The sequence below is a fragment of the Cervus canadensis genome, chromosome 1 (genome assembly GCF_019320065.1).
Source record: "Cervus canadensis isolate Bull #8, Minnesota chromosome 1, ASM1932006v1, whole genome shotgun sequence".
Classification (NCBI taxonomy): domain Eukaryota; kingdom Metazoa; phylum Chordata; class Mammalia; order Artiodactyla; family Cervidae; genus Cervus; species Cervus canadensis.
In genome coordinates this window covers 77,951,645-77,965,367 of record NC_057386.1, presented here as the reverse complement: position 1 = coordinate 77,965,367, position 13,723 = coordinate 77,951,645, and the positions used below count along the sequence as shown (strand labels likewise).

The window sequence follows — 13,723 nt, the reverse complement described above, 5'->3', positions numbered from 1 at the left end:
CATTTTACTGCCCAAGACACTGATGATGAAGATGAGAAAGCTAATTAGCCCCCACTGAATTCCTTCTTAGGTCTACTTTTTAACCTTACATTTTATTCCTTATAAGTATTTCACAGTAAATATAAATACTTACTTTTCAGGATTTTCTACTTCTTCAGTAACAAAGTTGAGATAAAACCTAAAAAGACATACATAAATTACAAACCTTTAATAAACTTTATGATCACTATCCAAAGTTTCACATTTTAAATATTTATAATCAAACTCAGAATTATAAAAACTTTATAAACAAATAACCTAAGATGAAATTCTCCAACACTAAAAGCTCCCGCATTTTATTTTTCTATTAAACAGCATTTATGGAGTTCTTTTCTATTTCTTAATTTTTTATGGAGGTATAACATGAACAGCAAACTGATTAGTAAATAGTGAACAAATCTTAATGTATAAACATGTAAACAGTATGTAAAGAGTAAATGTGTAAATATGTATAATGTAAAAACAGCAAACAAATCTCAACATACAATGATAAATTTTTATTTATTTATACACCTACACAACCAAAACAAAGATCAAAACATAAAACATTTCTAGCACCCTAGAAGGTTCCCTCAAGGCCCTCTGCAATCATCTCTTTCACCCTCCTATAAAGGCAACCACTATTCTGATTTCTATCACTGTAAATTAGTTTTGCTCATCTCATTACAATAGACTAATAATATCTGCTTGTATAACTATTACACAATATTTATTCCTTTGTGTCTGTTTTTTTTTGCTGGACTTTATATCTGTTGGCTGTCATCCATGTTATTGTATTTAGCAGTATTTCATCATTCTTTATTTATTGCTGTTTTTCATTGTATGAACGTAACACCATACAGCCTACCACTGATGGGTATTTGAATTATTTCCAATTTATAGCTATTACGCATAAGGATACCATAAATATGCTTGTGCATGTCCTTTTGGGAACCATGCAGTCATTTCTTTTGGGCATATACTCAGAATATGATCACTGGATCATAGGGTAGATACATGTTTATTATTATTTTTTTTTTTTTAACCATTTTTGGATTCCTAATTGCATTCCAGCAATATATGAGATTATTATGTGTTAGTCACCGGGGAAATAAAAGTAGGAAATCTATAATCCCTTTCCTTAAGGAGCTCATTGTTCATAGAATGGTCCATTGTGGATATAACAACACAGGAGGCAATGCTAGAGCATGTCCAGGTTACCAAGAGCCAAGGGTGAGGTCAAAACCAGACTGGCAGGTCATAGAAAGTTTTTGAGAGGAGGCATCACCCTAGTTGAGGCTTCAAAAATTCTTAACCATTAGCCCTGGTGAAATGGCATAAGGACACTCCAGGTGGCTGCTGCTGCTAAGTCGCTTCAGTCGTGTCCGACTCTGTGTGACCCCACAGACAGCAGCCCACCAGGCTCCCCCGTCCCTGGGAGTCTCCAGCCAAGAACATTGAAGTGGGTTGCCATTTCCTTCTCCAATGCATGAAAGTGAAAGTGAAGTCGTTCAGTTGTGTCCGCCTCTTAGTGACCCCATGGACCGCAGCCCACCAGGCTCCTCCCTCCATGGGATTCTCCAGGCAAGAGTACTGGAGTGGGTGCCGCCGCCTGCTCCGTATAGCACATACACATGCGGGTGTGGTAAAGTCCTCTATGCACAGGGATATGAGCTGCGGCTTAGTAATCTGCAGTACAAAGGGTGCCCAGAGAGTGAGAATACAGTGTAAGGCAAGATGGCCTCTGGCTTCCGGGAATCTAGATTTCAGCAGGGGTGACGGGTCAATAAAAACTCTAGGAAAATAGAAGTACAATAATAACATTTCTCAGTTTTAGGGAACTGACTTACTAGATATGAACACTGAGGCAAACAGGAAATAAAAAATGGGATAAAAGATACTAAATTCTCAATCTGCACTTCTTCCTTTGAATTCAGTTTTCCAATATGCATCCCATCCAAATAATCTCAAGTCTTGTAGTTACAAGAACAACATGAGGTAAATATGCCTTCTGCATGATAGTAACTATGAAGTTGCCTTTTTTTTTTTTTTTTTGTATATTGAGGCAGCTAATTTTAGGTCCATTGTTAGTCAATACACTATAAGCTGATACTAAAGAACAGAACATTTTGAATATTTCCCCCAAGACCTGAACACTTTTGTCATCTCTTTCATGACAAGAAGCATTCTAGACACATGATATTTCACTTTCTAGTCCCATAGGGTTGCAAATATTACCCTAAACTTACGGCTGAAGAAAAATCCAGATTCCTTTCCTTCACTTTATTACTCTCCTTAGCCCACCCAGGAATGTTGGCTGCCTTGCATCCTTGACTTCTTTTTCCAGTCTAAAAGGACTGCTGGAGACCCTTTAAAGCCCTTAAAGTTCTCTTTCAAGGTTCCAAGATGCAGCAGACTCTTCAGATATGCACACATGATAACCAAATCGTGAAAATGGGAAAACAAAGGATCATAATGAACAGAGCTAGACATATAAGGACAAAGACATTTTCATTTCTTCACTGCAGAGACTTAGAAAATGTCCACAAAGTAAAATGTTATATTTTCACTGTACTCTTCTGTGTTCTTACTATTCCTTAGAAGATAAAATAGCCATTACATAGATCCACAGAAGCATGGGGCAATAGGGACAAATTCTGTATACAATCTAAAACCAAGTGACTAGAATATTAGTCCATCAGCCTTTTACATACTTAAAGTATCTCATAACTTAAAACAAAGATGAGAAAACCTGTCTTACTCCATCTTTATTCACAAGCAGGCAATTGATGCTCATAGTTGTAAAAAACCAAGACAACAGGCCCAAAACGGAGTCATTTATACTTAAGCCTCGTGTCACCAAACCAAAACATAATTCAGTTAAAGTTTCAGATCTCCCAGAAATGGAATCCAAAACCAGTCAGTTAGGAATTGCACTATTTAAGTATTCTACCTGGTAGCCTCTTCTTATCCCCTAAATGAAAATAACTCCGTAATAACCAACCTGTTTTTTAGCTTAGTATAACTTCTTTGTTCCCACTCTTTCAGCCTATAAAAAGCTTTCTCTTTTGTACAGCTCCCTGGAGTTCCTTTCTACCTGCTAGATAGGATGCTGTCAATTCATATCGACTTTTTCTCAAACTCGTAAAAATTTTAATATGACTCAGTTTATCTTTTAATAAAATTAAGGTGCCTGATATTTTAAGGACTATGTGCGAAGCAGGAACATTTGAATATCTGAGAGAACAGTAGCAACAAAGGTGATCTAAAAGGTTAGCAGCCAAGGATATTTTTTAATGACTAGAAAGTAATTTTCTCAAACTAGAGGTTGTAGTTATACCAGGAAGGCAAGCAACAATCAATACTTATATCTGGAATATGCACTCTGAGGGATTTGATGCATTTGTTATAAGCCCAAGGCAATGGGAAGTACATGAAGAAAATGAACAAAACAAAAAAACAAGGGGAAAAAAAAAAAAAAAAACTCACACAAAAACCACACACACACTTAGAAATATTTCCAGGCTTCTCATTTCAGAAATAGCCAGTTCCTTCTAAACAGTTGTTTTAGAAACCGGTCTTTTTCCAACAATGCTAAGGAAAGAAAGGAAATATTTATGAAAAAAGAACCCAATTTCAAATATTTTCCATAGAGAAAAGGAAAGGACTTGGGACATGGTAGCAGGGTGGGAAGGAGAAAGCTTCTTATTTTGGTCCAAACATTCACCTCCTGTGGGAAATACACCTTTATGCTCCCCTAGTCTCCAATCATGCATCCAGAGCGTTCTCTATACATCTACTCAAGTTCTCTAGAGAATGTTCACAAGATCTATCATTCCAGCTTTTCCATGATTGCGTATACAAGGCATTGTAAAGCTGGCAATGCATTCCAATACCCAACTATGAATTATTTTAAAAAGAAGTTTATTCTTTAGATTAGATTTGACACAATGCTACAAAATAATCCCAGCAGATGCTTTAGAAGACTAAATCCATTGAGGATATGATTTAAAAGAAACAAAAAAGACACAATGAAAAACTATTTCCTATCTCATGGTTCAAAAAAAAAAAAAAATCCCACCAAGTAATATTTAGCTTGGATCAGGATATGGGGCTGAAATTGGTTGAGTTCCCCTAGGCCACAGGGAGACTGACATATTTCTCTGAATGCAGACGTTGGCAATAATATTAAAGTTCTTTTGACCCAACTCTATGACCTGGCTGGGTTAATGATTTCTTTCCCCCAATCGTGTTTCTGTGAAGGAGTTTTCATCATTCTAAAAAGGTCCAGCACTCCTCATAAACCAACAGCCTGCTCTATTCACATCCAAGGTCTGGCCTTGTCTTTTTCCTATTCAGTGGGTAGGTGGTGAGTTGCTAACCTAACAAGGCTTCCCTGGCAACAAGGGTCTTGCTGCTTTTACTTAACACTGTGGGTGGTTAAGTTCTGACGACAACGACTGCTTCTGTCTCCTTATTTGCAGTGCCCCCTACACTTTCATTTTTGCATCAAACATTGTCAGGGCAGGAGCACAGGGAGTGGAAGCTCATTTACGGTGCCCCACTTATAATTCCACAACACAGTCTTTTAATTCCATCATGAAAGACAAAGAAAGGTCAGAGAGGCGGGGTCATATTTGCAAAATGACTACATAACCCCTGCTTTGGGCACTCTTTTAGTTTCCATCTTGTTCCATTTATATCCAGATATTAACTTTTTCCTCTGGAATTCCAAACCAGCAGACTATTTCTTCTAAACACAGCTCCCTTTTTCTAAGACGGATGGCCACATGTTAACAAGCAGGTTATTTCTACCTACCTGCAAAGCAGCATTCAGGTAGCTGAACAGTTATTGGAGACATACAGGTACTTATCTGCCCCATACATAAATCACTTGTATCAGATAACATTCATTTAAAATCCAGACCTTAATGTCTTATGACTGAACTCTCTAGAATATAAGAAAACCAAGTTTCCTGTTCTTTAAAATAGGACATGGACATAAGGATTCTATGAGGAAAAGTACAACATAAACAAGGGACATGTAAACCCCATTTGCCCTGTAAACAGGGTGTTGAAATAAATTTCTGTGTCTAAGATGGAGCCACTAATCTCCAAGTCAACCCTGGGTTCTATACTTACTTCTTTGTTTTACATTCATTTTCCTTTTTTCTCTTCTTTGTTCCTTACTCTTTGTCCCATAAAAGCTTCCTGTCTTCCACCTCATTTTTAAGTTCTCTGGACTCTTGTTTATATCACCAAAATTTTCTTTTAAAAATCTTTCTAACAAGAGTAACATTTTGGGTTTAGCATCAACAAAACTAAAGATTAAGATAATAAGATAATTCAAAATGAAAAGACTCTTTATACTTGGAGAAAGCTAGTAGCCCTCAAAAGCTTACAGAAGTGGAGAAGATTTGCTCTCCATAAAGCAGGTGACTTGAGTATTCAGCCCTTGTAATAGGGGAGTGAGTTGGGTAGAATAATATTTTAAGATTCCGTGGGAACAGATGCATGGCACTCACAGGCAAAAGAAACTTCATTCAATAGAATTAATCAAAACTCCCTCATGAGGATCTCCACATCCCACAATCCTGCCTGAATACTACCAAGCCCCCAACACTTGGCTCTAACTGAAAGCTTTTGTCACCTCCCCATCTTGCTCTGGCCCCTCCTGGTGACCCTCCCAGGGCTTGGCTGCTGCCCCAGGGCATTGGAGCTCTGATCAGGCTGAATAGCCATAGAATAGATGATTCCACTGCTAACCCTGGGAGCACAACTCCTTTTTAAATTTTTTTTTCTTGCTCAGCACCACGTTGTGCTTTGGACAAAAATAAAAAGCCTTCAAAAATACTAAGACTAACGCACATACACAATGGCTATCAAAATATTCCAAAAGTACACAAATATTTTATGCTAGACTCTTCAGAGCTACAATTTTCTAAGAACTTCAAACATTATGCTTCAGAGGCCATGCTAAAATTTTTAGTTCCTCTACTCTCCTAACCCTCCTGTAGTGCTATGAATTTCCATAATTCAGTGATATTAATAGGGTAAAAATTTCGTTTATTGAAAAATACATTTTTATATTCCATGCATTAATTAGAGAGTAAGACCGTAAAACTAAAGAAACAAAAAGAAATTGTGTTTGTATTTGAGATGCATTTACATAATTTTAAGCTAGTGTAGTTTGTTGCTTTTTTAGGCTCATAGAACATCCTCACTGCAACTGTACAATTAGCTCCATATATAATTTTTTAAAAAGAAATATTGCGACTAACTACTTCAAAACTGAAATTTAATTTTACTACAATCATTTTGATGTTTAAATAATGGCATTTCTAGTGGCATTTCTTGCAATAATCACCTCAACTGAATCTTACTACATCAATAAAATTTAATTAGAAAAAATTCCCACTCATAACCATGGTTATTGTTATTCAAGTTCCTAAACAAAACAAGACATAAATACAAAACTTTAGTGCTTCAACCAGAATGTCATCACATTTTGACATGGATCCACAGAAATGTACTTGTGGCACTGAGGTTTTATTCATCTTTTCTGCATTTTTTGTTTTCAAATGTTGAGGAAATTTTAAGGAATTTATAAAGTCCTTTAAAATGTAGCAGATTATCTAGTACATCTGATTTCGCTGTCCCATTTATTGCCTTTAGAGTACCATTTTACCTCCTGGGAACATGTCACTTATTTCTATATCTGAACTCTCTCTTTCTTATAGGAAGGTGGGGAAAAAAAATCAACTAATCACTCTTTGTGTAGACCTTGGAGCTTTAACTTGGAAGGCTTTTCGACAAAGCACTATTCTTTAATGGCTTTTGGCACTATTATGCCCTTACTGATCCATACTTATAAATGATTTGTATTGGTTCTCAAGACCCAGCATTTGTTTATTTTTTACATTATCATGTTAAATTTACATTATCAGGTTAAATCTAGTACCTGTCTTGACTGGAAACCTCAATGATGTTTGTGTTAAGCTGTATACACAGTGACTGGACTGGTGAAGGGAGCCACATTACCTTCCTCTCTTCAAGTACAGCATATCATGTTGAATTATGGCTGTTCACAATTACCTAGCACCTCGCTTGGCACTTGAAGTACTTGAAGGAATTAATGAACCATCCAAATCACCAGTTGATAGTGATATAAACTTACCAGCCAGCATACGCATACATTCCATAATAAAAAGCCAGTGGCAATCCCATAATACTTGCATCTCTTCCTGAAAAGGCATCTTTAAAATACTGTGTTTGCCCTGAAATATGAATAAAAAGATTAAGGACTTTTCAAAGAGCTGGTTATTATTCATTCTTTAACCATAAACATGAAAAGGAGGAGAAGGGGGCTTGGGGATGAACTATACAGTTTCAGGTCTAGATTTCTTACTCTCTGCTCATTTCCAACTTTATCTATTAATGCTGTATCCATTATCGAGAAGGAATCCCAAACATATGCTGATTGCCACTAACACTACTTCACATTTATTTTAATAAAATCATGGCAAAGAGGAAAACAACATTTCAAAAACAATCCCTTGCTTTAGCATGCCTCTACTCTTAACAGAGTTTCACCATGAAAGAAGACTAAAGGATCATCTGTAAATTATAGTTTTTAGGAGTGTGATATAATTCTCAACAGTGATGATAATACAGTGCTTGGGAAGAATTATTCAAGGGTCTATCTTCAATGAAGAGGTGGCATGAAACCCCAGAACCACCTTCTCACATCATTTAACTTGCTTTTTTTTGCTTTCTTCCTATAGTTCATTAGATACCAACAGGGGTTGCAAAATGCTGTGAAATAAATCTGCTTGGCACTTCCAAGCTTGTTTTACAAAGAAAAACTTATTGGAGCACAGTTGGGCTTACTTATTTACCTAGATACCATCAGTCTATGGCTAATTTTACTCTCCAACAATAGGGCTGATAATTGTCACAGAGATCACATGGCACACAAGGTTGAAAACATTTACTATCTGCCCATTTACAGAGAAGGTCTGTGGACCCTTACCTAGAGAATGGCACTGCTTCCTTCTAGAAGCATGGAAAAGAATCTATATTGAACTTTAAATAGGTTTAAACACATTGTTGCATCAACATGTAGACTGAGTGCTTTTATGCATCATAGTTTTCTCCTCTTTGTGAGGGGACTTTTCTTCTATATCTTTTGGATAATTAAAAAATAGAAATTCAGATTTAGTCAGTCAATATTCAAAGTAAAGCATAATGAGTTTCTGTTTCCCAAAGAAACTAGCAAATGAGATTATCTAAATGGGAAATATGACTGTTTCAAAATTGGCCATCACATAAGTAAATAAAAGGGAGGTGTACATAAAACTCTCTCCACACTTAAATTTCAGTTTTTGTTTGCAGTTTCCAGACAACAACGTATATATCAATACAGAATGTGAGTTTTGAGGCCAAAAATGGAGAATATTGTGTTATCCACTAAATGGCTTTCTCTCAAAACATCCAATTCCTAAATATATATCATTTTTTAAAATGACACTGTCAATTTAGAAATATCTGTTTTACTAAAACATCTGTGTGTCCTCATAGAAGAAAAACAGAAATCTTGGAACCCAGATTAAAAACATCTGCTATATATTGCTTTATCATGATCTGTGGTCTCCTAGGCCTTATGGGACAATATTGCTAAAAGTGCAATACTGAATAATCAATAAAAGATACCAAACTTTGTAAAGATTGAATCCTGAGTACAAAGTGTTACAAAAGAGAGTTGTTTCCAAATTTCAGACGTATTTGGCTGCATAACAGAGATCTCAAGAAGATGAAAGTTATTAGATTCAAAGGAAACTTTAACAAATCCTCATAAGAGAATATAGAACATACAATTATTTTCTGAATCTCATTAGATCAGAATAAATGTACAATCTGGGTAAGTAAAATTTTTCTCCTCTTGGAAGTTTTGTATTAATGTGAAAAATACGTGATAAGTTAGAAACAAAGAAATATCACTGTTTTCTAGTAACAGAGTAAATATACCTGCTAAGAATACTCTCCAAAATATTTAACTTATTTAAATGTGGTAAAATTCCCAGGTCATTTCTCTGTTAAGTGAGATATATAAGGAAACCTGGTCACATTAAGCACTGATAATGAAACTGGGGACAGATCACTGCCACGTCCCCTGCCGCTTGTTTGTAGAAAAGTTTTAGCCCCGTAGGCTTCCCTGAGTTCCAAAGAATGATTTTAATCAGAGAAGTGAGAAAATGCAGAAACAAAGGAAAGCAGTCAAGAAAGATAAAAGAGTAATAGTTTAGCTATAAAGCAAAATTAAGTTTCCTTAATTATTTCTTGGGCTTCCCTCATAGCTCAGTTGGTAAAGAATCTGCCGGCAATGCAGGAGACCCGGCTTTGATCCCTGGGTCAGTAAGATCCCCTGGAGAAGGAAATGGCAACCCACTCCAGTATTCTTGCCTGGAGAATCCCTCAGACAGAGGAGCCTAGCAGGCTACAGTCCGTGGGGTCGCAAGAGTCAGACACGACTTAGCGACCAAACCACGACCACTGGTTGTTCCTTAGGGCTACAGATAACATCCTGAGTCCTATCCTTGAGTGGTTTCCCAGATACTAAAGCCTGGGAGGCTTTAGTATCGGGAGGAAGAAGCTAATTGAAAGATGACCACAATCACAGAGCCCCCACATTGGCTGGAACCTAAGGATTGATAATGTTGACCTCTGTGACCTCACCTTTATCATCAACCTATCAGAGTATTGTGCAGGAGCTTATCAGGTGCCCTGTGACCTTCTCCCTCACACTCTCTTTAAAAAGCCTTTCCTAAAAGTTACCAGAGAGTTCAGATTTTTTGAGCATGAGCTGCCCATTCTCCTTGCTTGACTCCCTGCAATAAGCACTATGCTTTCCTTCACCACAATCTGGTGTCAGTAGATTGGCATTGCTGGTCCTTGGGCAAGCAGACCCAAGATTAAGTCAGCAACAATACCATAAATACTAAAGGATCATTTTATTGTAAGTGTCCAAAAAAAAAAGCTAAAGCTAAAAGATATGTCATGACTTCTGCTCTCAAGGAATTTGCAATACAGTAACATTTGGGCAACTACACCTCACCTCACCTCACAAACATATATAATTAAGTGGTAAAAACTGACTACAGTCTTACATCAAAGAGAGAAAAGAAAAAAAATAATCTTCATTTTAAAGGACTGTATGCCATTTTTTTTTTTTTTTTTTGGAATCTAAATGACTCAGAGTTTCTGAACTTTCCAAAAATGTAAGAAATTCCTTATAGAAATATAAAGAGTTAGCCCAGAAAAGGAAAGCAGTAACAAAATAAATTACTTTCCATATATTTTTAATGGATCAGATAAAGTATGAGAAGGCCAGCTCTGTGGAGACTGACATGAATTGGAAGAGTGAGTTCCTGTTTTCCCTTCAGTGTAAGCTATAGTATTAAAGATCTTCATCGTGTTTATTTTGAGTTGGCTGAGGTTGCTGAATTTGATGCAAACATTTAGCGGGGAGAGTTCCAAGATGTCCCACTAGGTTTTATTAAACAGACAGCAGTAGTTCCCTTTCCCCAGATACAGAGTGACAAATTTTTCCACCTTTGTTATTGTTTAATGCCTCTACCATCAGCAATGACTTTTTGCTTAATTTTGGTATTTCCTTTTGCCTTGAGTAATCCTTCTCTTGCAACTTCATTAAATTTCTCTATAAACTCCTTTTCTTGGAACAGACAACATCAATGTAAATATGAAATACTTTACATGCCAAAGTTACACATCACTCCTTTATCATTTCTTCTTACTTCCTTACTTATTTCCTACTACTGTGCCCATTGTTAGTTAAATAACTCACTAGGCCTCCATCTCACCCAGTAATTTCCCCTGAATCCAAGCAATTGCCTGTGCCTTCTTCTAGAACAATTGAAACTCTAAGTGACATCACTCTCAACCATCTCAACTCTAGAAAGGCAAATACTCCCAGAAAACGGTGTTACATTTCTACAGAACTGCAGATTTTACATTAAAATAATGTAACAATAAAATACATTTTTACAACTATTTTTATTATCAGATAGCATTTGTTTTTTTAATGAATGCTATTTCCATAGCTGACTCTCCTTCTATCAAAATTCCATTCTCAAGGTAAAAGGAGTAATTACCAAAAAGTAAAACAATATTTTATCATTTTTCATTATTTTCCAGATATCTTTTTCTTTCTCTAATCCTTAATATATGTTTGAACTACTTTAAAGTAAAAATAAGAAGACATATTTATCTGTAGCTAAAACAGATTATTTTTTTTTTCCCACTTTGTGTTTTCACTACAAACAGTTTGCGGCTGCTGCTGCTAAGTTGCTTCAGTCATGTCCGACTCTGTGCGACCCCATAGATGGCAGCCCACCAGGCTCCACCGTCCCTGGAATTCTCCAGGCAAGAACACTTGAGTGGGTTGCCATTTCCTTCTCCAACAGTTTAGACCAAGAGAAAATTCACGGATGCCTTATTTTGCTGCTTGGCCCAGTCTTAATCCTCTTGTTGCCAATCAGCTGTAAATACCAACTCACCCCGCAATGTTGCAGCCTTTCAAATCAATTAGATGACAGTATAGAGTCTAAGTTCCATGAGCAGAGAGACTAACTAAGGGATTCTGCTAGTACAAGCGAAAGTCAGTGTTAGAAGGGACCAAAAGCAGATACGTATTTTAAAAAGCATTTACTTTTCAGTCCATACCTTTAATTAGCTGCATCACTCCAGGGACTATAATTATCAGAATTGCTGTGAGCTTGCAAAAGGTTAGGAAAATCTGGATCCGGGCGCTCCAGCTGACACTCATGCTATTTAGGACCATCACCACAGCTGCAAACAAACAGATGAAGTTACAAAAAAGGTGAATCCTCACTGGTATATGTGATGTCTTGGGTCCTGGCTACTCAAAGTGCCAACCATGAACCAGCAGTATTGCCATTCATTACCTGAAGCATTTTAGAAATGCACGATCTCCGATGCCACCCCAGACCTAAGGACTACAAATATGCATTTCAACCAGATCTCTAGGTGATTTTTATGCACACTGAAGTTTGAGAAACTGGATAAAATCTGCAGACAGTAAAAGTTATCTCTTGTTCTTTGTATGGGCTTCCCTGATAGCTCAGTTGGTAAAGAATCCGCCTGCAATGCAGGAGACCTTGGTTTGATTCCTTCTATATGTCAATAAGAGTGAACAAGGATTGCGGTGCCCTAACAATCATATAAAAATATCTTCTAAGCAAATCCTGAGGTCACCACATGCAGATTGTTGAATGTGACTCTAGCCTGACACAGCAGACAGCTCTTTTCTCCCCTCAATGTCCTCATGCATAGTCACCTGCCAACTTGGGATCACATTCAAGAAGGGACAGACTTGGGATCACATTCAAGAAGGGACAATGTGTGGAAAAGTGGACTGGGACTTTATTCTGCTTTCAGAATTAGCCTTAGCCAGAACTTTTTGTATTTTCTCTCCACTTTCCAATCAGCATAGTAAGGAGTGACTTTCAACCTACCCTGAATGTACAGGTTTCCAAGATATGTTTTGGAACTTGAAAAAATGTTTTGAATGATAAATCCAAAAGTGTTTCCAGAGTAGGATGCACACGGGGTCTGAAGCCAGCAGAATTTCTTCTTGGTGATGCTGTCTACAATGTCTTCAGCAGTATTCAACTAGCCACTCACCCTGCACTGTGGACCATGAGAATCTTGAGAACAGAACAAGCATCATTCATCTCTGTCTTGCTAGCATCCAGCTTCATCCATGGCCCAGGAAGATCATTAACACAGTTTTGTTGAATAAATGAATGAGCTGGATCCTCAGTTTTTTAAAAAACATATAATACCTTCAGCCAAAAAGGCATGAAATAAATGGTGGTACTTTCAGGCCCTGCCTCCTATACTATACTAGAATGACTCAGTTATTCTAGACAGCAGATTTCACTTTATACTCTTTCTAAAACCTCACACTTGGTATTACTCACCCTCTCCTCCCCACTCCCAACAAATAAGTTACTTCATACCTGACATTTGTCATTATTAGCTACAAGCTTTATTTTTAAAAGGTGTATTCTCCCTAAGCAAACAACAAAAATGAATGAAAATACTTCTTGGGGGATTAAAAAAAACACAATTCTTACAATTCAGGTTGCAGTAGGAAGCTTTCCATATGTACACTAATGAGTGATCTTCATAGTTCCAATTGCCTGATACAATCATTAGCTCATTTCAGAATTTAAGAATTGGTGCAATGGGCCAAAGAACTAAACAGACATTTCTCCACAGAAGACATACAGATGGCTAACAAACACATGAAAAGATGCTCAACATCACTCATCATCAGAGAAATGCAAATCAAAACCACAATGAGGTACCATTACACGCCAGTCAGGATGGCTGCTATCCAAAAGTCTATAAGCAATAAATGCTGGAGAGGGTGTGGAGAAAAGGGAACCCTCTTACACTGTTGGTGGGAATGCAAACTAGTACAGCCACCATGGAAAATAGTGTGGAGATTCCTTAAAAAACTGGAAATAGAACTGCCATATGACCCAGCAATCCCACTCCTGGGCATACACATCGAGGAAACCAGATCTGAAAGAGACACATGCACCCCAATGTTCATCGCAGCACTGTTTATAATTGCCAGGGCATGGAAGCAACCTAG

At 37.1% G+C, this 13,723-nt stretch overlaps 1 protein-coding gene across 3 annotated transcripts in view; it reads right to left on the bottom strand.

Annotated features, from left to right (window-relative positions):
- Positions 1-13,723, bottom strand: part of SLC7A11 (solute carrier family 7 member 11) — a 246,381-nt gene that overhangs the window by 214,873 nt on the left and 17,785 nt on the right. For all 3 annotated transcript variants that reach the window (XM_043486251.1, XM_043486261.1, XM_043486254.1), the window contains exons 4-6: positions 11,761-11,886; positions 7,196-7,295; positions 134-178 (exon numbers count right to left, since the gene is read on the bottom strand). In XM_043486251.1, the coding sequence (XP_043342186.1) occupies positions 134-178; positions 7,196-7,295; positions 11,761-11,886 (271 nt within the window). The remainder of the gene's footprint in view (positions 1-133; positions 179-7,195; positions 7,296-11,760; positions 11,887-13,723) is intronic.